General features: G+C 41.9%; 1 protein-coding gene across 1 annotated transcript; it reads right to left on the reverse strand.

The window, feature by feature from the left end:
• Positions 1 to 926: 926 nt before the first annotated feature.
• Positions 927 to 14,191, reverse strand: ARL14EPL (ADP ribosylation factor like GTPase 14 effector protein like). Its single transcript, XM_042452885.1, has 5 exons — positions 14,139 to 14,191; positions 11,076 to 11,209; positions 7,443 to 7,484; positions 3,252 to 3,394; positions 927 to 1,247 (listed from the first exon to the last, which is right to left on the reverse strand). Exons 2-5 carry the CDS (start codon positions 11,184 to 11,186, stop codon positions 1,040 to 1,042), a joined length of 504 nt encoding a protein of 167 aa, XP_042308819.1. The 5' UTR covers positions 11,187 to 11,209; positions 14,139 to 14,191; the 3' UTR covers positions 927 to 1,039.
• Positions 14,192 to 25,180: the final 10,989 nt, after the last annotated feature.

Genomic DNA, 25,180 nt, shown 5'->3' on the forward strand with positions numbered 1-25,180 from the left:
AAGCTGTAGGTATGACAAAGTTTATATCTAGCTTAATATTCTGTATAGTTGCTCAAGGACTTTAAATTCTGATAGCTCCTGTACTGCACAGACAACAAGCACATAAGGAATCAATTTTCATGTTCTGCAAAAAGCCTCTTTGGGACCAAGAGATTTTCTTCAATCTTACATTCTTTGGTTCCCTTTCCTCCTGATGTTTGTGGGAGTTATGTGGTGTGACAGTTTCAGGATGGCGCCTTCTTTTGCCTCTGAGTAAAGATAAAGTATAACAATCTATTAAGAGGCATGTATAGATGAATAAATGAAGAAGAGAGGTTCAGGTCTTTTTAAAATTAAATTTACTTCTGTTAACTTTCAGTGGCTTTACTTACTCCTACAGCATCTTAATGTATCTATAAAAATGGTTTAAATCCCACTTTCTTCCCTCTACAGGCTTAGCAGAATAGAAAGCTTGGATAAACATCTTAGTACCCAGAGCCTAAGTTGCTTAAACTACTGATACTCAGAGGTTAACTACACTTAGTGCACAAACACTTACAATTGGACATCAGTCTTCCTTTGTTAAGAACAACTTTGATCGGGGGAAGAGGGGAATGACAAGAGAAGGTGCTTCATAACCACCACTCCATCTACCATTTTCCCACTCCAGCAACACACCCTGCCATACATTGCATTCCTTCGCTCAGCAAGTTAATTCACATATGGAACCATGCATTATGAACTCTAGGAAGAGGGCTTATTGGGGAGTCGTTGAAACAGACAAGTGGCAGATGGTCACTCAGTCACACACACACACACATTTCTTCACTGGTTTCAAAGCTGCTTCTGTGTTATCAAAACACCACCTCATAAGGTCTGATACACATCTTTGTACATAAGCTAGAAAATTACCTCACTCTTCACTACAACTTAAATGACAATGTAAACACTGTATATCAAACACTCACATACATTTGCAATAAATAAATAAATAAATAAAAAATTTTCAGCCACTGTTTTACAGAGGAGAATATCAAGGAGGGAAGTGCTAATCAGTGTTTCAAAATGGAAATCTGACAGTGTGTCCAGCCTCTGTCTTAATCTGATCATACACCCATCTTCTGTTGCAGCGACACTCTGCCCCACACTTGGTGGAATTGCATTTGGGGCAGGGGTAGAAGCAGCCCAAGCAGTTCTTCTCCAGGCAGTCGCACAAATCTATTTTACTGGAAAGGAGGCAGCCTCGTCTGTCATATTTCCTCACAGTCCTATAAACAAAAAATGGAAAATTTCAGTTCATTTTCAGACTGTGCAGCAAATAAAAATGAAAGTGCCTCTGCAAAATAAATAAATAAAGGTTCCAGCATATCCTTGTGATAATTGCTGAAATTACTGATAATTACTGAAAATTTGTATGTCTGAAACTAAAAGTTGAATGTCACGTGACTCTATCTACAATCTCCATGGAGAGGACACATCATAGCTCTTTGACTCTATCAACACACAAGGAGATGCCAAGCCAAAGTGACACACATAAAAGTTTATTTGCTCCACTGCTTAATAATAAAAAGAAACCCCTCCAGCACTACCACCTGGGGTTAGGGTAGGCACAGGCCCCATCGTTTGGCCTCCCAAAGCACTTGCATAAACCCACAATATTTAGGTTGTCTGTGGATCCATAAGTTAGTGCAGCACCTCTCCTGGGTCTTGTCTCCCTCTCTCTTTCCCTGGCCATAGATGATGGGTTGTTCCTCCTACCCTTGCCCTGGCCTCTGTCTAGGGCTGCCTTGACCATGGATAAATACAGCATCCATTCCACAGGCTGGTTGCTTTTGCCTCCCAACACTTCCCTTCCCACAGCATGGCTTGTTATTGATGGGTTGCCCATCCCCTTGCCTACCGAGCTTCTGCTATCTCCCTGGTGCTTGTTCACTGCTCTTCACCATAGCTAACTGGCTTCACTTGATAAATGGTCAGCAGTTAGGAGTTTCTCCAGTTTTGGGGAAGTCAGTAATCTGTCAGTCCTCATCACCCTCTCACATCTGAGAAGGATGAGGTGTTTCCCTAAGTAAATTTGTTTACTCAGAACTGCTTTGCTCAAAGACATTTTCTACACAGATAATGGCACAAATGGCATACATATTAGATTCCAGTTACACTGTGCAGAGTGTGTACCTGAAAGCAGCAAAATCCATACAGGAAAATCCTGTGTAAAATAGCCACATCTGTGCAGTTAAAAAGATCCCAAACATTAAGAATTCTGATCAGTTTCACAGCTCTTTATTATTACATATACACAGGCACACATACCAAAGTAGGGTTCAATAGGCTATTTAGCACACGACTGCCAGATTAATGTTACAGCAAGTCATCCACAAAAGACTGGCTACCATAATTAATTCAAATACAAACTAACAGGGGTTGGAAAATTGCATTCCTGCATAATCTTTCAATTTGCATAATTTAAAATAAATTAGAAGAACCTTGTCAACAGTGTTTCCAGGTTCCATCAATTCTAGTTGTGTTAGGATTCAGCCTCATTTTTTGCCCTTGAACAATTTATTAAGGCCACCAGGCACTGATTTAAAGCCACTGCTATGGCTGATTCAAACAAAATTTTTAAAAAGAGATAAACATAATTGAGCAATATACTAAAGACACTTTCATCTAAAACTCAATGTTACCTTCTTGGGTCCTTACAAACACTACATAGGTTGCATGAAAGCTGGGAGCCAGAGTGGCCTTGTGCTACTCTTCAAGGATGTTCCTATGAAACAGTTACAGTTACTAGTAGCTGTCTTCTTAGTAGGACCAGAGATCTAAAACAGTCAAGACAGTGGCTCCTTGAGGTTCATAGTTTTGAGAGTCTTTTTTTAAGCCTTTAAAAGAAAAATGTCTTAGGCAAGTTTGTTGTGGTTGTTGTGGTTCTTGTTGTTTTAAATCCTAGCTGTTTTTACACTGCTGTCAAAAGAGGCCAGGGGTATCATCCTCATTGTTCTCTAGATGAACTTTATTATAAATTGTGTGATCCCTCCCCTTCACCCATGTGAAGGGTGGAAGGGAACCAAAGGATGGAAATCATCATGCTTTACTTGTGAACTTTCCAGTGGTAGAAGTCCTGATGGTGAATGCCGGCCTACAACCCACTTCTAAATATATGTACAGAAAAGCAAATTCTAAAGACTTTAGTGGAATTTTCAAAGTACCCAGACTGGCATTTCTAGAGTTACACTCAGTATGAAATGCAGAATGAACTGGAGTCATCATCTTACTTCTTTGTGGTGCTGAAACAATCCTGGTTTATCATTGACATGCAGGCTTTCTTCTGCTGCTCCCGAGTTTCTGGATTGAAGTCTGCCAGCAGAGGTCCTGGATTCTGAAATGCCAGACATTTCAGCTGACGCTCAATTTGTTGCTATAAGCAAGCAAACATGTGGTTATAGTGATAACATGTTCATTGGGAGGTATAAAAACAATCCATGACATAAACTTGACCCTTGCTTTGCCAGATCGTCTCATCTCATCTTTCTTCGTCTGATCTGTCAGTCATTTGTTAAGGCAAAGCTATATAAAGAAACTGAAAGGAGAGGGATTGGAATCTATAAGAAGGTCCTCAAAATATCATGTTGATTCCTGCTGCTGCTCAGGCAATGAAAAGGTTAACCTGCTTGTGAGTTTTCCTCTTTAGAAAGCATGAACCTTCACATTAAGTAACCAATGAGATATTCAAACAAAAGCATATAGAAAAATGATAATTAAAGGCAGCCTAATGCTCTTAACTGAAAATGAAATGTCTGAGAACAGGCAGGGGGGTTTACAACGGTTTGGGTGTAATACCTAGTTAGCTGTGACACTGATGTAGAAACGAATGTATGGTGTAGCAGGTGTATTTTCGACATCATCTACTCTGATGTAGAAGCACCAAAAATCATTTAGTATTAAGTAGACAGAACTATTCTTGGTTTAAGCTAAAGAATAACTCATTTGGGCAAATGATATGACCTGCAATAGAATCTCAAGTGTTGCAACCTTCACACTGCTCAAAAATTACCATCTACATTACTGCTAAACTGTGAGTTGTTGGAGGGGGAAGATAGAAGGGAAAGAAAAAGCTGAAGGTCTGAGCACATACTTTAAATACAAAAGATCCCAGGTACTGATAGTATTCAAAGTAAGACTGAAAAGATTTTTTAAAAAAACTGAAGAGCTGCTGCCAACCAGATTTGACAATATTATCGATCTGAATGGGTGTCTGTGGCCCTCTAGGTGTTTCTGGACTATAATATAAATCATCCTTTACCACTGACTGACCATGCTGCTTAGAGCTACTGGATGTTGTAGAAGAAAGAAAGAAATCTGGAAAACCACAATTGCCCCTGCTGTGTGTGGAACAATTGTCTCCGATAGTTAAAGGCAGCTTCTCTGTGTTCCTGTTATACATGACATGCCTTCTAGAAACCATCTTTTGCTAAACTTGTTATTCAGGGAAGATGGTTGATAGTTCAGCAGCATATATAAATGATAAGAGATGGTCTTCTGATCATTGGGAATTGCTCCCTAGTTTCTGCAATTGGAGAAGCATACTTCTTTCCAGCTGAATGAAGGGCCAGAGAAAGCAAAGTGCAAGAAAAGAAAAAAATAAGTTTGAAGAATTGACTGTGGCGTTTATCACACTGAGGTTATTGGAGCTAAGATCAGGGGTGACTGCGGGTCGAACGATGCGAATTGACGTGAATGATTTGTTACTAGTTATTCCCTGATTGTTCCCTGGATAAGTCCTCTCTAATCGCAATGTTGTCTAAAAATCTTTGCCGCAATCTTGGGACTTTGCAGGGAAAATGCCTTTTTATTCCCAGCTCCCCCCCCCCCCCCCAATAAAGTCCAAAGAGACTCTGGAACTGGACATTGTTGATGCTTCAAGTCCCTTCTAGTTTATGGAGATCTTAAGGTGAACCTATCAGGGGAGTTCTTGGCAAGTTTCTTCAGAGGAGGTTTGCCATTGTCATCCTCTGAGCCTGAGAGTGTGTGATTTCTCCAAGGTCACCCAATGGTTTACATGGCTGAGTCAGCATTCGAATTCTGGTCTCCAGAGACTCAGTCCAACACTCAAGCAACTATATTGTGCTGTCTCTGTAGAACTGGGCTACTTGCCTGTAAAAAGAGGTGAAGGAGAAATTAGCAAGGGGCTTCCCTGACAAGCCCCGGTTGGTGGGGAGCAGATAGTCATTTGCCAATCGATCTTCTTTCTATAGAGAATTTTTTAAAAATCAGTTATTTTGCCAATCAGAAGGAAATGAAATTGAGATGTCCCCCCTTCTCTTTCTCCCCAGATCACTGGTAAGCAAAAGGCACCTAAGCCACACCTAAAGGCCACCCACTGACCACCCAAAATAGGCATTAAAGTGGAATTGAATTATTTGCACTGCAAATGGTAGCAGAACAGTAGAGGGGAAGGATGTAATTAGCAGGGTTTTTGCCATTAATGGACAGAAATGCTTTCCAAAAGGTCTCCCACTGGGAGAACAACAGAAGAGGTTTGACATCATGTGATAAACCCCCAGCCAAGATCAGATTATCCTGCTTCAATTGCAATTTACTGACTTGTGTGATAAGGTCCTATGCCTCCCTAATCAGGGAACTAACACTTCTTCAGGAAAAGACATTGGACTGCTTCCTATATATCTGACAGAAGAATATCGCATGGGCCCTACAACGGGCCCATTGTGTTCTAAAACAGGGGTGCACACAGGCGTGCATGGAACAGGATGGGGCTAAGAACGGAATTTACCGCACACTGGAACGCTGCCGTTGCCGCCAGGTGTTCCAATCGCATCCTACATCCGTTCCAGAGGGCTTCATTTCTGAGAACTGTTCCAAAGTGTTCTCAGAAATGGCGCCCTCTGGAACGGATGTAGGACGCGATTGGAACGCCCAGCGGCAGTGGCGGCGTTCCAGTGTGCAGTAAACTCCATTCTTAGCCTCATCCCGTTCCGTGCGTGCCTGTGCATGCCCCCGTTTCAGAATGCAATGGGCCCGTTTCAGGGCCGCGCAATAAACTTCATTGTCTTCTTTATCTATCAGGTTTCTCCCCATGAATACTATTCAGGGGTTCAATCCACCCTGCAGAAATAATCCAGTCTGAGACTACTTTAACTACCCAGGCTAGGGAATTCTGGGAACTGTAGTTTTGTGAGACATTTAGTCTTCTCTGGACTTTATCACATGGGGAAAATTGTGGGTTTAAACTGTCATTATCCCGTGAAAGTCATGCGATCACACTGAAGATTTTCACATGATATCGCAATTAAAGAAGATTTATCCTGACAATAACCAGGTAATAACCAGCAAACAGATAATTGGTGGTTATTATCTGGTTATTGCCGGGATAAGTCCTCTTTAATTGGAATGTGTGTGAAAATCTTCCCATGATTGCACAACTTTTCCAGGATAATGACAGTTTAAACCCCCAATCCCCCCCCCCCCCATTTTCCCGGTGTGATAAAATCCTCTATCAGAGAGCTCTGATGCCACAATAAACTGCAATTCTCAGAATTCCCTAGCACTGAGCCAGGGCATTTAAAGCGGTCTCAGCTAGATTATTTCTGCAGTGTGGATTGGATCACGGATATTCTCACACCCTGTAAAGATGGTCACCAAGTAAATACAGCTGTTATTTCCAGGGCCCAAATTAAAAGGAGATCAGAGCCCTCCCCTCCCTCCTTCCAACTGTCATCTTCTGGCCTGGGAGGGAGTGAAAGGACAGGCCCAACGCCATCGGGCCTGGCCTCGGTTAAGAAAAAGAGCCCTCCTTCCAGTCCATCTGCCTTGTTCCAGGCCTCAGAGGGAGAGAAGAATGCTGGACCTGATCCCCTCCCCTCCCCTCCTCACCATTCCCTTCTCCATTTGTGTCGTGTCTTTTTAGATTGTAAGCCTGAGGGCAGGGAACCGTCTATTATCCCTTCTGTTGTAAGCCGCCCGGATTCCCAGTGATTGGGTGGCATATAAATAAATCCTATTATTATTATTATTATTAAGTGAGGGAAAGAGAGATTTTAGCACTAAAACTAAATGGTCCTGATGCTTAACTAGCATTTTTATTGCTCTCACATTTTAGTACTTGGAGTATATTGCCTGAATAATTAAAAAAAATCTCAGTGTAAAACTGGTGAAAACCAGCATCAGAAATGTTGTGTGAGATGAGATTTGATGTGAGAAATGATCAGTGGGATGGGGAAGGACATAAGGAAAGGTCATATTTCAAAAAGGGATTGAATCTATACATGAGAATATGGAGGTACATTCAAAACAAAAATAACTGGAAATACTCAGTATTTTGGGGAAGTCTGGTTGAGCCCTAGGACTGTTTGCATGTACAGAAGAATCAGTAATATAAAGAACACTGCAAGGGGAACATATTAAACTCCAATATTCTGAGTTTGGTAGCTTCTTCCATACTGTCTTACCATCTTTTTCCACTTATCCCTTTCGCCTGGCAAGGGAAGAATCTGAAGCAAAGAAAAGGCACAGAAGAAAAATCACTAATGCAAAACAACAGAAGTAATGCAGACAGCTATGGAGAACAAAGCGCGGCTAGAATTAGCAAAAGCCAGTACAGCATATTAACAATTTAGGGATGGGGACATGTAGCTTTTACATAAGCAATAGAGGGTTGAATTTGGGTTTCTAATTCATTACTGGTAAACTAGCATGCATACTTAGATTTAATCCAGGAAGCCGATAGCAAGGTCCTAAACTGTTAACATTTTTTTAAAAAATCTTAAATCTCTTGTTACCTTTTCCATATTAGTCTGATTTGCAAACTGAAGCAAATTATCTTCTATATTTTTCATACTGATACAGAATTAGTGCCACTTTGTGTTGTTGTTTGTTTTTGTTTTTTAACAGGAAACCCAACTATATATGCAGTGGAAGCCTCAGATATAAGGAAAGGAAGGAGAAGTCAAAATGGGTTAGTTTTCATTCTGAATTTCAGTTCTCTAAGATAATATTGAATTTCACCCATAAAATGCAGGCCTCATAACAGGCTTGCAAAATGTAGCCAAAGTAATAGACCACAGTGAAGAAGAAAATGCCAAAGACATGAAATCAGCTGAATCAGATAGATTTATGCTAGGTCAAATACAGAATGAGCTGCCCAGGAGGCTAAACATATATTCCCTTTCTATTTCTGACTATACTGCTCTCAGGATATTACCTTTTCTTAACACTGGATCAGGGATGAATGTGTTAAATCATTCCATGCAACAACCGTTATATTACATGATGAGCAAGCTGTTCTTTGTGGCTCCCCATAAGAACTGAGCAGATTTCAACATGGAACCACAGCTTTCTCTTGTGCTGTATTTGTGACCACAGGGTGAAATATACCTGATTTCCAGGCTGAAACATGGTACAAAAGCAATTCATCATGTGCTAACAGCTGCCACATGGAAGGATTTAAAGCAGACTCCATTTCCTGGCTGTACTGGAAATGCAGAGACATTTTCAGTGCTGATTAAGGTGCAACCACTTAACCACGGAGCTTATTGCATTGCTTATTAAAGTGACTTACCTCTCCCAGCTTAAATTTTAAATCAGGCAGCATCCTCATATTATCACAAGGAATCTGCCACCGAATCCACCGCCCGGGCCCATCCCTGCTACAAGGGTGGCTATTTTCTTAAGAAGGAAAACTCCCAGTTTTGAAAAGAGGAGTGCTGAGCAAAAATGGACCTGGGATGAATCCGTGCGGCAGATTTGGTGGCAAAATCCTTGTGATGATATCAGGATGGAAAGGGGGAAATGCCACTTCTGTCCCTCCTTCTCCGGACCTCTCCCAACTGATACCCATGTGCTGGAGGAGAGGTTTTAACATCAGATTGAGAAAAGAAGCAAGTGGATTTAAATGGAGAGTTGTTTCCATAGGAAGCAAGGTCTTGCAAAATGGATTGGAGACAGAAGCAAGTGGCTTTAAATGGAAAGTTTTTTTCCATAGAAAGCAAGGTCTTCCAAAAGGGACTGGAGATATGGTTTTAAATGGAAAAAAATTTTATAGGAAGCCAGGATTTGCAAAATGGATTGGAGGAAGAAGCAAGTGGGTTTAAATAGGGAGATTTTTCCATAGGAAGCTAGGGCTTGCAAAACGGACCAGAGACAGAAGCAAGTGGATTTAAATGGAAAGATTTTTCCATAGGAAGCCAGGGCTTGCAAAACAGACCAGAGAGGGAAGCAAGTGGATTTAAATGGAGAGATTTTTCCATAGGAAGCCAGGGTTTGTAAAGCAGACCAGAGAGAGAAGCAACTGGATTGAAATACAGTGGTACCCCGGGATACGAATTGATCGCGTTACGAAATTTCCGGGATACGAAAAAAATAGATAGGAAAAAACTGTTCCGGGATACAAAGGTTTTTTCGGGTTACGAATGTTTTTTTCGGCGCGAAATTCAAACCGCAAAGCGCGGCTAGCGGCTTTCCAGCGCTAGCCGCTAGCCTTTTCGGGTTGCGAAATTACTCGGGTTACGAACGGAGCCGCGGAACGAATTAATTTCGTAACCCGAGGGACTACTGTATGGAGATTTTTCCATAGGAAGCTAGGGCTTGCAAAATGGAACAGAGAAGCAAATGGATTGTAATTGGGAGTTTTTCCGATAGGAAGCAAAGGCTTGTAAAACAGACTGTAGGAGGAAGGAACTGGTGTTCAATGGAGATTGGGGCATCAGGCTTGCTTGCTTTAGGACAGGGGTAGGCAACCTTTTTGAGCCGGGGCCCGGGTTGCTGTCCCTCAGACAACTGGGGGGCTGAAGCCAAAAAATAAATAATTAAATAATTAAATAATATAGGACATTTGCAAATGTAGGACACATTTTTAAAAAATGGAGGACATGTGAAAAATTTGATGATTTTTTAAAAAAGTTAATATAAATGCATGTTTGTTAGGCATGATCAAAATGGGGGACATTTGGGCCTCAGAAGCTGGCTGATAGCAATATCACCACCACCATCATCATCATCACCACTATCATTGTTACAGCCGACTTTTTAGCATTAAATGCACCGAAAATACACAGAAATGCACTTTGGAAAGTCACACTCACCAAATGGAATGGAAATCCTCCTCCTCCTCCTCTTCTGCTTCCTCCTCCTCCTCCTTCCTCCCTCCTACTCCTCTTCCTCCCTCCCTCCTCTTCCTCCTTCCTTCCTCCCTCCTGCTCCTCCTCCTCTTCCTCCTTCCTCCTCCTCCCTCCTCCTCCTCCTCCCCCTCCCCCTTCCTTCCCTGCCCGGAGGCAGCCAGGCAGGGCCAAGGAGACCTCGCTGCAGCAGGGCTCCTTGGCCCTGGCCACCCGCCCGCTGGCAGAGGGAGCCAGGCAGGGCCAAGGAGACCTCGCTGCAGTGGGGCTCCTTGGCCCTGGCTGCCTGCCCGCTGGCGGAGGGAGCCAGGCAGGGCTGCTCGTGCGAGAGGCCACAGGCCCCGCACCCTTGCGCGAGAGGCAGAGCCTTTGACCTCTTGCGCGAGTGGCCAAAGACCTCGCGTGAGAGACCCGGTCCTGCCGCCGATTGCCGCCAGCATGGGGCCTTTGGCAATCGGCAGCAGGATTAGGCTCGGGCCGATCCCAAGGTCTCACCGGGCCGGATGTGGCCCACGAGCTGGGGGTTGCCGACCCCTGCTTTAAGACCTTTCTAAGCACTACTGATGTATTGACCTTTACATAAGTCTACCAAAGATTTTAGGGTCAATTTTGGGGGATAAATTTCTCGACTTATACGGTACTATTAATTGGTCTTGCCCCGCAGTTATCATCAACAATTCAGAGATGGCTGAAAGATCAGCAGCAGCTGGATATGGACATCTATGGGACTGGGAATCAAAAATTTCTCAATGAAAAAGAAATTAGGCACACCCAGAAGGGAGATCTAGGCATAGTGTATGCTTGTATCAGTGTTCAGATTTCACATGTTTCCAAGAGGACGGCGTCACTGACTAGACAGTGTAACATTTTGCAAGATTCGATTTCTATATTTACCCTCCCCCCCCAAAAAAAAGGTTTTTGAAAAATAGAAATAAATCATGTGATGTACTCATCTCTACCAAATCATACCTGTTGTTTTTGCCCCTGAGTATTCTCCTTAGCACAAATAATAGCTTCTGCCAGTTTCCTTGGTGACAACTGTCCTCTTCCAGGCCAGCTTCCTTCCAAACATTCTTCCATTTTCAACACTATGCAAAAAGTGTCTAGAATTTAGAGAAATATATTTAAATATCATGATCCTATTAAATTTCAAGCATTTTCAGTTGTATCATTTCTTCCAATAGCCAATGCTCTGATCCCTAAAGGGCTTTACCAATCAAAGGATTTAAATAAAAGCAGATCTGGGGAAGCTGTGGTGGCCCTTCTAATGGTGCTGACACTTAACTTCCACCAGAACCAGCCAGTATGGCCAATGATTAGCAGAAAAGGAAAGAAAAATGTGATACAATACCAATATCCCACATGCATTGTATTAAAGGCAATGTGCACTGTAAGATTATGGTTTCTTAATATATATTTTTAAAGGAATGAGCCATCTAGATATTTGTAATGAACAACCTTTCTGTTGTGGCAGGAGCTTGGGACTTTTGTTATCCCACTGCTGCCACCAAATCATGTAGCAAAGCTTTCCTATTGTGGCACCCAATTATGTGAAGGCCTCGTCTAGTCAACCTGCACCCTAACACTGCCACCAAATTATGTGATGCACACCCATACCACAATCCTTTTCTATGATGGCAGGCACCTGGGAGTTTGTAATGTGAGTAGCGTGGTATTAACTCAAGTCCAGGTGTGTCCTTCTTGAATCAAACAAATAAAACTTCATTTACAAGAAGGTTTAGCAGTGTTGGTTTTAATATGATATCTTATGTAATTGTTACTTTCTACTTTGTTATAGTTACCTGGTTTTATAATTCTTTAGCTAAATCACCAGTTTTCCTTAAAACTAAGATCCTCTCAGTCTTCTATTAAGTTCCCTCTTAAACGTAGACCTAACAGTCACCAAGATAACAATATCCCGCAGGATACACACTCCAGCCACTCCCTTTCCTAGAGTCCTGGAAGGAAAACGTAGAGAGCCCTTTTCCACTCAGACTCTAACCCAACCGTCCTTCTCGATCCCTGGACCCCCACTTTCAGGATTCACAAGCCCCAACTGACTCTTCCTCTCAGGAACTCATAGAGTCCTCTGTGGACTCACTGTTTCCCCTCAACTCTCAAATCCAAACGGTCTCTCTTCTCTAACAGCTTGGAATTTTCAAAATCCCAGCCCACATCCTATTGGCTGTCTTCAGCTGCCTCTGATTGGGTCAGCCGGGTGTTCAGCGCACCACAATATTGTACTACAGAATTTTTTTTCAGTCAGTGAATGCATTCAAAAAATTAAACGTTTCATTTGAGACAGCAGCAGGCTCTCCTTTTCCAGAAACAACTCACCTCACCCCTTCATTTCAATTACAACTGTACCACAGATCTTTAAACATTAAGAATTCTTGTAAAAAGGATATCTACCACAATTATGCAACGCATGCTCCAAGAGTAGGATATGTAATATATTGGAAAGGACAAGTAATACCTAAATACAACAGTGGGCTAGGGGACCTACTTAAACTAATAAAATATCAGCCCTTCAAAAAGCCTGTGACCATTGTTTCTGAAGTTTATACCATTATCGAAGATTAGACCATTGTTTTCTATACAAGAGTCTACAACTATACATTGGCATAGGTTTCCTCAATTTCATAGAATCATAGAGATGCCACCTTACCGCACCATTCTCTTATAGCACTGTTGTTCCACTTTTACGCTCTGGCTGCTTCCTGATGTATTCTTAGGCTTGTAGTTCATCGAGGCATAAGAATTTTAAATGCCCCTGCTTAAACTGCAAATTCCAGAATGCAACAGGAGGCAACCAGAGCAGTTAATTGGAACAACAGTGCTATAAGATGTGGGGCAGTAATCTAACTGGAAGAATCCAGCACCCCACTCCGACGCAGGAACTCACAATCAATGCATTCCCTACGAGAGCCATCCAGCCTCAGTTTAAAAACTTCCAAAGAAGTACACTCCACCACTCTTCAATGGAGTGTTTTCCACTGACATACAGCTCTTACGTGTCAGGAAGTTCCTCCTAATGTTAAGGTGGAATCTCTGTTCCTGGAGCTTGCATCCATTGTTCTGGTGTCTAGTCTCTGGAGCAGCAGAAAAAAAGCTTGCTTCATTCTCAATGTGACACCCCTTCAAATACTTAAACAGGGCATCATATCACTTCTAACTGTCTCTTCTCCAGGCTAAACATACCCACGCTCCTAAGTCTTTCCTCATAGGGCATGGTTTCCAAGCCTTTATCATTTTAGTTTCCTCCTCTGGACATGCTCCAGCTTGTCACCTCCTTTTTAATTGTGGTGCCCAGAACTGAGACAGTATTCCAGGGGAGACCTGACCAAAGCAGAATAGTGGTACTATTACTCCCTTGATCTAGACACATATTTCTATTGATGCAGCTAGAATTGTAGTGCCTTTTAGCTGTTGCATACATTGTTGATTCATGTTCACGCTCTGGTGTAATAGGACCTTAGGGGGCAGTACAGACCACCACTTTCAGAGCAGTCTGTAAGTGCCTTTTTTTGGTCCACAGCATACCGTAGCAACCAAACCGCCCAGCAATGCTGCGGACCAAAAAAGGAGCCACCTAGGGCATTGCAGCCCTTAAACATCCTTCTTTGCACATGACATATGGGTATTGCGATGCCCACAGGTCATGCACACGCCCCCCGTGGGGGTGGGCAGCGCTGTAATGGTCAACCAATACTAATTCACCACCAGTTGCATGTGTCAGCCCACATTACTAGCTATTTTGCAAAAATATCATGGGGGACGTTGTCAAAGCCTTACTGAAATCCAGAATATGCTATATTCACAGCATTTTCTTTCATCTACCAAGCTGGTAATTTTATCAAGAGAGAGAGAGAACGAGAGAAAGAGAGAAAGGAGATCAGATTAGTCTGGCATGACTTGTTTTTGAAAACTAAGTTGACTTTTTGCGATTATGGAGTTGCCTTCTAGATGTTCACGGACTCTCTGTTTAATGATCTGCTCTAGAATCTTTCCTGGAATTAATGTCAGACTAACTGGACGATAATTGTTTTGGATCCTCTTCTTCCCCTCCTCCAGTCTGCTGGGATCTTCCCCTGTTTCCCAGGAGTGGTGGTGCACAGAAACACTCGGTGACCAATCAGAAGGCAGCTGCAGTCCAGCCAATAGATGTGGACTGGGACTTTTGAACATTCCATGTTCCATTGGTTTTGACAGTTGAAACGTTGGCAGTTAGAATGTAAACAGTTTGGATTTGAGAGTTGAGGAACAGTTGAGTCCAAGAGAGGACTCTATGAGTTCCTGAGGGAAGAGTCAGTTGGGGCTGGGAATCCTGAGAGTGAGGGATCCAGGGATAGAGAAGGACGGTTAGGGTAGAGTCTGAGTGGAAAAGGGCTCTCTACCATTTCACTTCCAGGACTCTAGGAAAGGGGTGGCTGGAGTGTGATATCCTGCGGGATATTGTTAATCTGGTGCTGGTTAGGTCTAAGTTTAAGAGAGGAACTAGAAGGACTGAGTGAATCAGTTATAAGAAACTGGGTGATTAAGCTAAAGAATTATAAAACCATAGGTATGGTAACTATAACAAAGTAGAACGTAAACAAATTAACATAAGTTAGATTAACCAAACACTGTTAAACTTTCTTGTAAATAAAGTTTTAATTGTCTGATTCAAGAAGGACACGCCTGGACTTGAGTTAATACCACGCTACTGACATTACAAAACCCAGGTGGCAGCCGTGGGATAAAATCTCCCAGGTGCCTGCCATCAAAGGATTGTGGTTTGGGTGTGCATCACATAATTTGGTGGCAGCGTTAAGGTGAAGGTTGATGGGATGGGGCCTTCACATAATTGGGTGGCACAATAAGAAAGGGCTCAAAGATTATTGTCAATGTCTCCGATATTATATTTGCCAGTTCTTTTAATACCCTTGGATGTAGTTCATCTGGTCCTGGAGACTTATATTTATTCAGTTTAACCAGGTATTCCTTTACTGTCTCTTTACTTATTCTGTGCTGAAATGCCCCTATTCTGTCCTCTGCTCCATTATCCCCAGGTTGAATACCCTTTGCCTTTCCTGAGAAGACTGAGGCAAAGAAGGCATTGAGTAATTCTGCCTTTTCTCTGTCCCCTGTTAGCATTTTGCCTTCTTCTCCACGCAGTGGCCCTACCGTTTCCTTCTTCTTTCTTTTGCTGCGAACATACCCAAAAAAGCCCTTTTTGTTGTTCTTAACCTCTCTAGCAAGCCTGAATTCATTCTGTGCTTTAGTTTTTCTGACTTTACCCCTACATATGCATTTTTCTTTGGTAATTTCCCTATTTTTCCATTTCTTATACATATTCCATTTTAGTCATCCATCCTGGTTTCTTGAGACACCTCCCATTTTTCCTCCTCACTGGAACTGTGAAATTGTGCCTTCAGTATCTCCCTTTTGAGAATCTCCCATCCATCCTGAACTCCCTTCTCTTTTCGTATTCCTGACCATGGGATCACCCCCAGTATTTCACTAAGTTTTCTGAAATCAACTCTTCTAAAATCTAGAATGTGTATCTGACTATGCCTGGCTTCTCCTCTGCTGTATAACAAACTCCAGGAGAACATGGTCATTTCCACCTAAGGATCCCACCACTTGCACCCCATTAACTAGGTCACTGCTGTTGGTTAGGATCAGATTCAAAAACTCACCCAGTCAAAACGGACTCTCAGCCAACACTTCTTTTTGGTTAGGGACTGGGCTTTGAATGAAATTCAACGGAGACAAAGGCAAAATTCTACATTTAGGCCACAGAAACCAGGTATGCACAGGTATAGGATTGGAGATACATGGCTCAGCAGTACTACATGTTGTAGCAAAAAACAAAAAACAAAAAAAACAAAAAAAACCCAACAGATTAGCCTGGGTGTCAACCAATAGGGTGCTGGCTGGGGAAGGTTGAAAATTCCATTGTGGCAGTTGGAATTTCAGATAGGGTTTAGACTCCAGAGAAGGAGGGATTTGCCAAGTCCTGTGAAGGACATAGGTTTTAGGTGTTCCAGAAGGGAACTGTGGTTAAGGACTAGAGTGAGGGATTTGTAATCAATTAGTTACTCCAAGTGAGGGAATTAATATAGGGTCTGTACAGACCGCCCCAAAGGGGCAGGTCTGTGTTGCCCCTTTTCGCGCTGGATTGGGAGCAGGGCAGCCGTGTCACCAGCAGCCCTGTGGCCCCAATCTGGTGTTTTTCTGGGCCACGGAGAAGTGGCAAAATGCCACTTCTCCGTGGCCTGGAAAAGGGGCGTCCTTGTGGCTTCATGCCCCTGGGCACCCCAGCACTAAAGAGGAGAAAGGGGTGGCCCTTTTCTTCTCTGCATCGTTGGCGTGGCAGTTTGGTTGACAATAAGTGCCCTCCAACTGCACAGTGATGTGTCCTGTGCGATGCACCATTTGGGAGCATCACACAAGACACGTCATGGATGTGTGCCCCGTGTGGGCAGGGCTGTGCAATCATGGCAGTACCCAGCAGTAAGTACACGTTCCCAAACCCTATTATTGGCGGTGGCACGCTGCTTTGGGGCCATCTGTCTCGGCCCATAGTTAGCCTGAGTGGCAATACTATTAGCTTGTAGGCTAGGAATATAAGCAGGAAAGGACAGTGCGAGTGTCCTTGAGAATTAGTAACATTGGTGCAGTACAGACCACCCAAAAAGGCTGGCCTGTCGGCGCCTGTTTTTCCACCGGAGGGAAGTCGCAGCCACCAAACCACGCAGCTTCTCGACGGCAGAAAAAGAACCCTCAAAAAGCAGGTTCGTTTTATGCAACGGTGGCAGCGTAACAAGTGTACCACTGGCATACTAGTTATATAGTCACCGTGCGGCGCCATGCAGATGCTGCACGGCACTTACATAACAATGGTGGCACCCATGTATACAGGGTGCCACCATTGTTACGCCCTCATCATGTGCTAGGGTTGAGGGGTGTGTGGGCGCACTGCCCCGAGGCAACCCTAGCACGTGACGAAGGCGTCATGAAAGACCCGTCTGTTCCGGGCCATTGATACTCTGTGGAGTGTTGAAGATTTGTCACAAAGGGCCCGAACAGACAGGCCAAAATAAAGCTGTTTCGGGCCACTGTGGAGGTATACTGTTTAAATGACACATACATCATTAGAGGCCAGAAGCTGCACCAAAGCTGCGCTCCAGTCCTTAGGACTGGAGCGTGGCTTTGGCCTGGCTTCCGGCCTCTTAGGAGCCATCATACCTCCAAAGTGACCTGAAGCAGCTTTATTTTGGCCTGTCTGTTTGGACCCAAAGTTAGCATTCAAAAAGTCATTTTACCAACTGTACTAAGTAACACAAGTGCCTGAGCCAATAACTGTTTATTTTGAAAGTATTCAAGTAATGTCTGCTTGAAACACTTGTTCAATAAAGTTTGCTTATTATTTCAACAAAAGCTTGTCTCCACGTTAAGTAACGTCCACGTTACCATCATTATACAGTATTTTAAAGCAAAGACTTTAAAAAGGTCTGCTTCAGTTTGGGGACCCAATGTTACATTATTACTTTGGCAGCAGTCAAAGGAGAGGGTGCATTTCACAATAGCATCACACATGTGAAAAGGATCTTGGAATTATTGATGATCATAAACTGAATATGAGCCAGTAGTATTATGCTGCAATGAAGAAGGTGAATGCTATTTTAGCCTGCAGTAGTAGACACACAGTTTCCAAGTCAAGGGAAGTAATAGTCCCACTATCTTGTGCGCTGGTCATCGCATTTCAGCTCTGGGCACCTCGTTTTAAAAAGGATATAGTCAAGTTGGAGCAGGTTGAAAGAATAAGAATAAGAATAAAATAATAAATAAAACTTTTTTTATACCCCACTTTTCTGTAATAAAACAACCAAAGCGGCTAACATAGTTAAAAACATCCAACATCCAATAGAACATTACAATATCCCGCCCCTTAAAAAGGAATTAAACAGGTTACGGTTTAAATTAATTTAAAAATAAATTATTAATAACAACATAAACAATGGGCAGAATGGTAGCATGGTACATGATGTAAGGGAGTAGTCACTTCTGCGGCCGGGTGCTTTTATTCAGGAAAGGCCTGCCACAAGCGATCCATCTTGACAGCTTTTTTGAAGCTGTTTAAGTTGGTTATTTGATAGATTTCCTCCGGCAGGCCATTCCACAGTCTGGGAGCAGTTGCTGGGAGGTTACAGTTAGTCTGGTCTTTAAAGGCTGCAATAAATTCCTCCCAGAGGACCTGAGTTTGCGGGGCAGATTATGTGGAAGTAGGCGATCCCTTAAAAAGGTTGGACCCAAGCCATGTAGGGCTTTAAAGGTAATAACCAACCCCTTCGAGATTGGACTTCTGCAATGTACTCTACATGGGGCAACCCTTATACCAAACTCGGAAGCTTCAAATGGTACAGAATATGGCAGCCCGGCTGGTCACTGGCGTATCCAGGACCAGCCACATAACACCCGTGCTTAAAGATCTCCACTGGCTGCCCATTCGCTTCCGAGCTCAATATAAGGCGTTGGTTATCACCTATAAAGCCCTAAATGGCTTGGGCCCAGGATTCCTAAAGGACCACCTCTCCCCATACAATCCGCCTCGCACCCTCAGAACATCTGGGCAGCAACTGCTGAAGGTGCCTGGGGCTAGGTTAGCTTCTACCTCTAGAAGGGCCTTTTCCACAGCTGCCCCAGCCCTTTGGAATACGCTGCCCACGGAGCTCCGCTCATCTACCACCCTGGCCCAATTTAGGAAGGACCTCAAAACCTTCCTATTCAAGCAGGCATTCCCCTACTAAATATCCTGTGGGCCTCCCTCCTCTTCCGTGGCCATGAGGATGGGCTAACGGGGCCTTTGTTATTGTTTTAGACTGTGTATTGTTATTGTTTCGTGTTTTTAACCTGTATTTGTTTGCACTTGTTGCATTGTTGTAAGCCGCCCTGATCTTCTTGGAAGGGCGGGATATAAATAAAGATTTTATTTATTTATTATTTATTGTACTGTGCCCAGAAACCAATAGGCAGCCAGCGGAATGATTTCAATATTGGTGTGATATGGAATGATAAGTACAGTATAGAGAACACAATATATGAGGAAAGATTGAAAGAGCTGAGCTTATTCAGCTTGGTGACTCAGGGATGACATGACTACAATCTTTAAATACCTCAAAGATCCTTATAGAGAGGATAGGGAAGGTTTGTTCTCTGATATCCCATAGGTGTCAGGACCATGGTAAATAGGTCTGAGGAAATGACATGGATGTGGCCACTTGGGGGAGCTGTTGTGGAAGTTATTTACAGCTCTAGTGGCAGTTATATGTGTCAGCATTTAAACAGTGCATCATTGGAATGTTGATGCAACTGTCAACTGTCGTTCTCAACTGTCACTAAGAGAGTGAGACAGTGTGTGCCTCAGAGTGGGTTGTTACTTGTGTGGATGGTGTCGATGTATATAGTGTTGTACACATTGGAACTTCTTGTATGAATAAAAGCCTCATCTGAGAGAAAATTACAGTGTCCCTTTGCTCATTAAGAAAGGGTGAGGTGTTTCTCCAGCTCACAAGCTACTGACTACAGTCACAAAGGTGAAGAATCTGGCACCATACGTTGACGTGTTGCCTCACACGCTGTGCAACATAAACATCAAAAGCATTTTAAACAATAGGGTAGGACCAGGTCTAATGGTTTGAAATTACAGGAATATAGGATTTGGCTGAACATTAGAAGGAATGTCTAGACAGTGAGAATGGTCTGACAATGGAACCAAATGCCTAGAGCAGGGGTAGGCAACCTTTTTGAGCCGGGGGCTGGGTTGCTGTCCCTCAGACAACTGGGGGGCCGAAGCCAAAAAATAAATAATTAAATAATTTTTTTTAAAAAAAATTAAATATATAAATAAACCAGGACAAATGTAGGACAAAATTTTCAAATGGAAGACACTTTTTTTAAAAAAATGGAGGACACGTGAAAAAAATTGCTGATTCTTTAAAAAATGTTAATATAAATGCATGTTTCTGAGGCTTCTATAGACAATTGCCCCCCAAAGGCCCCAGCGGCAATCGGTGGCAGGACCAGGCCAGGGTCCGGTCCCAAGGCCTTGCCGGGCCGCATCCGGCCCGCGGGCCGCAGGTTGCCTACCCCTGGCCTAGAGAGAAGGTGGGGGTCCTTCTCTGGATGCCTTCAAAAGGAGGCTAGACATCTGCTGGGAACGCTTTACCTGGAGATCCTGCACTGAGTACAGGGCTGCTCTCAATGGCCTCTTCCAACTCTAAAGAGCACATATGATCTCCACCATCACCCTCTTTGCTTATGTGCCAGGATAGAAAACATCCATAAATAAATATAAATAAAACTTTTATTTGTATCCTGCTTCTCTGTACAAGCAATGAAAGTGGCTAACATACAAATTCCAACAATACTTTAAGTATAACCCACATTTCCCTCCCCCCCTTAAATGACAATTAAACAAGTAATAGTTAAAATAATCCTCATTCAGCTTTACATATGCAAGTAAATGAAGGGCTTTCCAACATGATCAATTTGTTCTGCAAAATAATAATAACAAACTGTTCCTTATTTTTTCACAGTCTGAAGATTTCTCTTTGGATCTGTTCTTGCTGTGTATTTGTCCTAGGAGTGCTTGAGCAAAGTGATCTTACTCCTTTGAAAACTACAAAGCTCTTCATGCTTTAAGTTTCCAATGTCATGGACTTTAATGAAACACGAAGGTGACTTTCAGGAAACTTCCACTATCTTCTTCAACATATGGAGACGAAACAGAGCAGAATTCTGCTCCTAATTACAGAGACAATCGAAGCCCAGAAAAGAAACTCTAACTAGCTAGCTATACAGCTCAGGTCCTTCATCTTTTTATCAGAATAGATATCATAGTTCTCAGTTCCATCAGCAATAAAGGACTAGTTCACAGGGTAAATGCCTCCTGCTTAGCTTGCCTCTCAACTCAAAGGGAATTAAAACTACTATTTTTTTAAAAAAAAAATTAAATAAATTGAAGCTTTTAAAAAAGTCTCTCCATGCCATCAATAAAACATTAGAACGATCTTTAAAATAAATCATAATTATCTTGAAATCCCAGAAAAATCCCAGCAGATACCATATTCTAAAACTGAATTAGTGTTCTGTCACATGTACATGGGCTCAGTTACCTATCATAGTGGCAACACTAGAGTGGATGAATATCATCAACTTAAAAAAGAAAACACAGATGATTTTATTTTTATTTTTTTAAACATGAATGGTAATATTTCTCTTAAATAAGAGCTAGGTCTGCATCTGCACTGCAGAAATAATGCAATTTGAAAATGATTTAATTGTTGTGGCTCAGTGCTATGGAAATCTGGGATTTGTAGTTTTGTGACATGTTTAGCTTCATTGTCAGAAAGCTCTGGTGCCACAAGAAACTACAAATCCCAGGATTCTATAGCCTTGAGCCATGGCAGTTAAAGCAGTATCAAACTGCAATATTTCTGCAGTGCAAATGCAGCCTAGATTTGTATAAATCATCTGGATATATTCACTGAACCTGTTAAATCTCTCTAAACTGAATCTGTGTGTCTGCCAAATACACAGAACTAAAGGAAGCTTTTTTTCTGTATGCAAGGAAAGCCAATCTGAACCTTTCTGAAATGTTGAATATCCCTTTAGAGGATCGAGGCAGGTAAGAGCACAGGTCAATACAAATACAAAGATAATAACAAAGAAACAATACCCCAAACCCCCAAACTCTTCAACCCTCCGTCCTTAAATATAGAAATACAACAATAAAACCATATAACTACAAAGTAAGAATTAAAAACAGTTCACAAAAGTGACGATACCAAGGAGCATGATAAGATGAGCAGATTAGTTCTTTTCCAGGCAGAGGTCAGTCCGTGAAGGCCCACCGGATGAGGATCATTTTTATTGCCTTTTTAAAAGCCTCAATGGAAGTAATCTGGTGAGTCTCCTCTGGCAGGTCATTCCAAATTTTTGGAGCGGCAACTGAAAAGATCCTCTGGGAAGTCACTGCCAGTCTAGTTTTTCTTTGGTTGCAGTAAGTTCTTCCCCGAGGACCTGAGTGTGCAGGAGGGATTATGTGGGAGGAGGTGTTCCTTCAAGTAAACTGGACCCAAGCCATTTAGGGCTTTATAGGTAACAACCTTCTGGCTTCCGCACATGTCCACCATAGGTGTACAAAAAGTGCCTCTTTTTTCCCCACACTTCCAAAAGAGATCGTTCCCTGTTTTGTATATTCTGTTTATTTTGTCAGGGAAGAGATGCCACCTGTATAGGGTCTTATAATAATTTTCCTTGATATCTTGACTGACAGAGTATCTTAATCCAATGTTCCAGCATTTCTTCCACTGACATAACTCTATAGACTTCCCACAGTTTTGTGTCCAAGCAATCATGTTTTCTTTAATTAAATCCTCTTCCATATCTATTTCAAGTAATTTTTAAATACATTTTAGCTAGGAATGTGGGTTTCTGAGAAACTAATATTTCTTCTAAATCTGATATTCCAAATAATTTTTTATCTAATATATATCTAGATTTTAAAGAAACCAACTGCATTCCTATCTGTCTTTTCTCAGCTGTGGTTTTGTGTCAATGTGGAATACAAAACAGTTTGCCACTTATGCTTACAGCAAAAATAGAATGTAGCTAAATCAACAGGCCATTGGGTGTCACTATTACCCTACGAAGAAGATGTGGCCACTTCACAGATACCAAAAGGAGACATTCTCAACCTTTTCTATCTAAAGTTCCATCATTCTACCAAAACATCTGGGTCTCACTCCTCCAGAAACTAGGTCCATTTTCTCCAAGAAAGACATTTAAAGTTTACAAGTATTCTATTATGATAGATCAGTTACATTAAGTTTTAAAGATATAAAAAGTGAAGTAGAATTGTTGGACTGCTGGAATAAACAGAATTATTATTATTATTATTATTATTATTATTATTATTATTATTATTATTATTATTATTATTATTATTATTTGTGTTTATTCCAGCAGTCCAACAACAACAATAATAACATCATCAACAACAACACTGGAAAACTGTAGTTGTCACAATATAATTGATGTACTACTAGTTCATGCTTACTTACTGCTATAGTAACTGTAAAGCATGAAGAATGTACATTTAAATTTTAGTTTGTTGCTGTTGTGTACCTTCAAGTCTTTTTCGACTTATGACAATGCTAAGGATTGGGAATAATTATTACTAATGATACTAAAACACCCATCTACCTCTGTTTCTCATTCAGAATCACTGGGGAGTTTATCAAACGGGAGGAATTTCTCTTAAATTCGAATGAAAAGAAAGTGGGGCCAGCACGCATTCACTTAAAGTCGCTAGTTTAGCGCATTTATGTGAATGCGCATTGTATTTGAACTGGCTTCCCGTTGCCCGAAAATAGCATGCCATTGCCCGAATTTGCATGTGGCAATCTATCACGCAATAACGCGAAACCACATGATTGTGTTCCGACTGACTTCCCATTGCCCGAATTTGCGTGCAGTGGGTTATCACGCAATAATGTTAAACCCCATGATTGCGTTCAAATTGCCATTGGATTATATTTCCAATTTCCCTTGTCTGATAAACTCCTGGGATTGTGAATCACTAGAACTTCCTGGTTGAGGCTTCTAAATGCCTCTCCCTAAACTATAAATCCCAAGATTGTATAGGATGCAGTTAAAATAGAATCACAGTGCTATAACTGGCCAGTGTGAAAGGGCTTGGGCTTGGAAAAGGTTGATCTTGGGCACAGGAGTAAATCATGTCAGTGAACTTGTTCATACAATCACCTTCACTGCCTTAGTTATAAAAGATTATACAGTAGAGCTGACCAAGTGGTAAAAGGTGAGTACTACCCATGCCAGGTGCAACCTTGCTCTTCTCATCAACATATGTGATTGTGCACACATCTGTATCTGATACTAGTGTGGAAGTGACACTCTGAATAATGAGCAGCCAGACTCTCCTTTTGAACACAGAGGCTGCCACAGCACTGCAGGAATAATGCAGTTTGATACCGTTTTAAATGCCATGGAGTCCTGGGATTTGTTGTTTATGGAATACCCATGTAATTGTGGGATTTGTAGCTTCTTGTGGCACCAGAGCACTCTGAAAGAGTATCTCCCAAAACTACAGTTCCCAGAATTCCCTGGCATTGAGCCAGAGCCGTTAAAGTAGTGTCAAACTGCATTATTTCTGCAGTGTAGATGCAGGCAGAAAGAATAGGTGTACGTGTAAGGGAATATACACACATGCAAAGTGAAAGGAAGTGCTTGGAATATTTTTGCCTTCATTTGAAGAAGGATTAATCTGGTGAGCACTTCAGAATTATTTCACTAACTGCACCCTCTGATCCTGGAGATGTTTGTTCACCATATTAATTCAATTTACATTTACATATAGAATATATAAATTGGGACTGGATATATATTGCCAAATATATATATTGCTAAATCTGTTCACGTTTGAAATTTAAACCAACCATGCTTACCAGAGGCTTTTAACAGCTAGTATTTTTCAATGAGTTGCTACAGTTCTTATACCTCCCTTAATTTCTCCCAGAGTGAAAGGATGCTATTGCATTCTCCAGTTGCTTGACATATTAGACATTAGACCACTTAATGCAGGAGGAGGAATCAAATCCGCCTTTCCCTTTTAAATCAGGAATAGAAGTGATATATCATGAACAAATTGAGCAGAGATTTACAAAACGACAGTTTCACAATTACTGTGGCTGGAGTGAGTCCCCCCCCCCAATTCCCAGTTTCCCAAAAGAGTGGAACCAAAGACCAAGCATAAAAACAAAAAAGCAAAAGCAAAACACAAACCAATATTACAGTTTTAATGTCTGTTCCTTCTCAATTTTACATACAGATCAACTTTAGCCTCTTCTGAACTTACTGATTATAAATTCACTTTTTAGTAGAAAAGCTGTTGGCAAATACAAGTGTTTTACATGCAACAATATGGTCTCTTGCTTATTTCAATAAGTATTTTGGCCAGTTTGCCAGGTTGGACCTAAACATGTTGTTCAGAAGATATGTGTCTC

This window comes from Sceloporus undulatus, chromosome 2, assembly GCF_019175285.1.
Source record: "Sceloporus undulatus isolate JIND9_A2432 ecotype Alabama chromosome 2, SceUnd_v1.1, whole genome shotgun sequence".
In the NCBI taxonomy this organism is placed as follows: Eukaryota; Metazoa; Chordata; class Lepidosauria; order Squamata; family Phrynosomatidae; genus Sceloporus; species Sceloporus undulatus.

What these genes read in the sequence shown, in the direction of transcription:
- ARL14EPL (XM_042452885.1), bottom strand. Translation starts at nt 11,186, where the DNA reads ATGGAAGAATGTTTGGAAGGAAGCTGGCCTGGAAGAGGACAGTTGTCA. An exon ending in CTCAGGGGCAAAAACAACAG is followed by an intron (nt 7,485 to 11,075) that starts GTATGATTTGGT and finishes TCTTTGCTTCAG; the next exon opens with ATTCTTCCCTTGCCAGGCGA. An exon ending in TGTTTCAGCACCACAAAGAA is followed by an intron (nt 1,248 to 3,251) that starts GTAAGATGATGA and finishes TTTTGTTTATAG; the next exon opens with GACTGTGAGGAAATATGACA.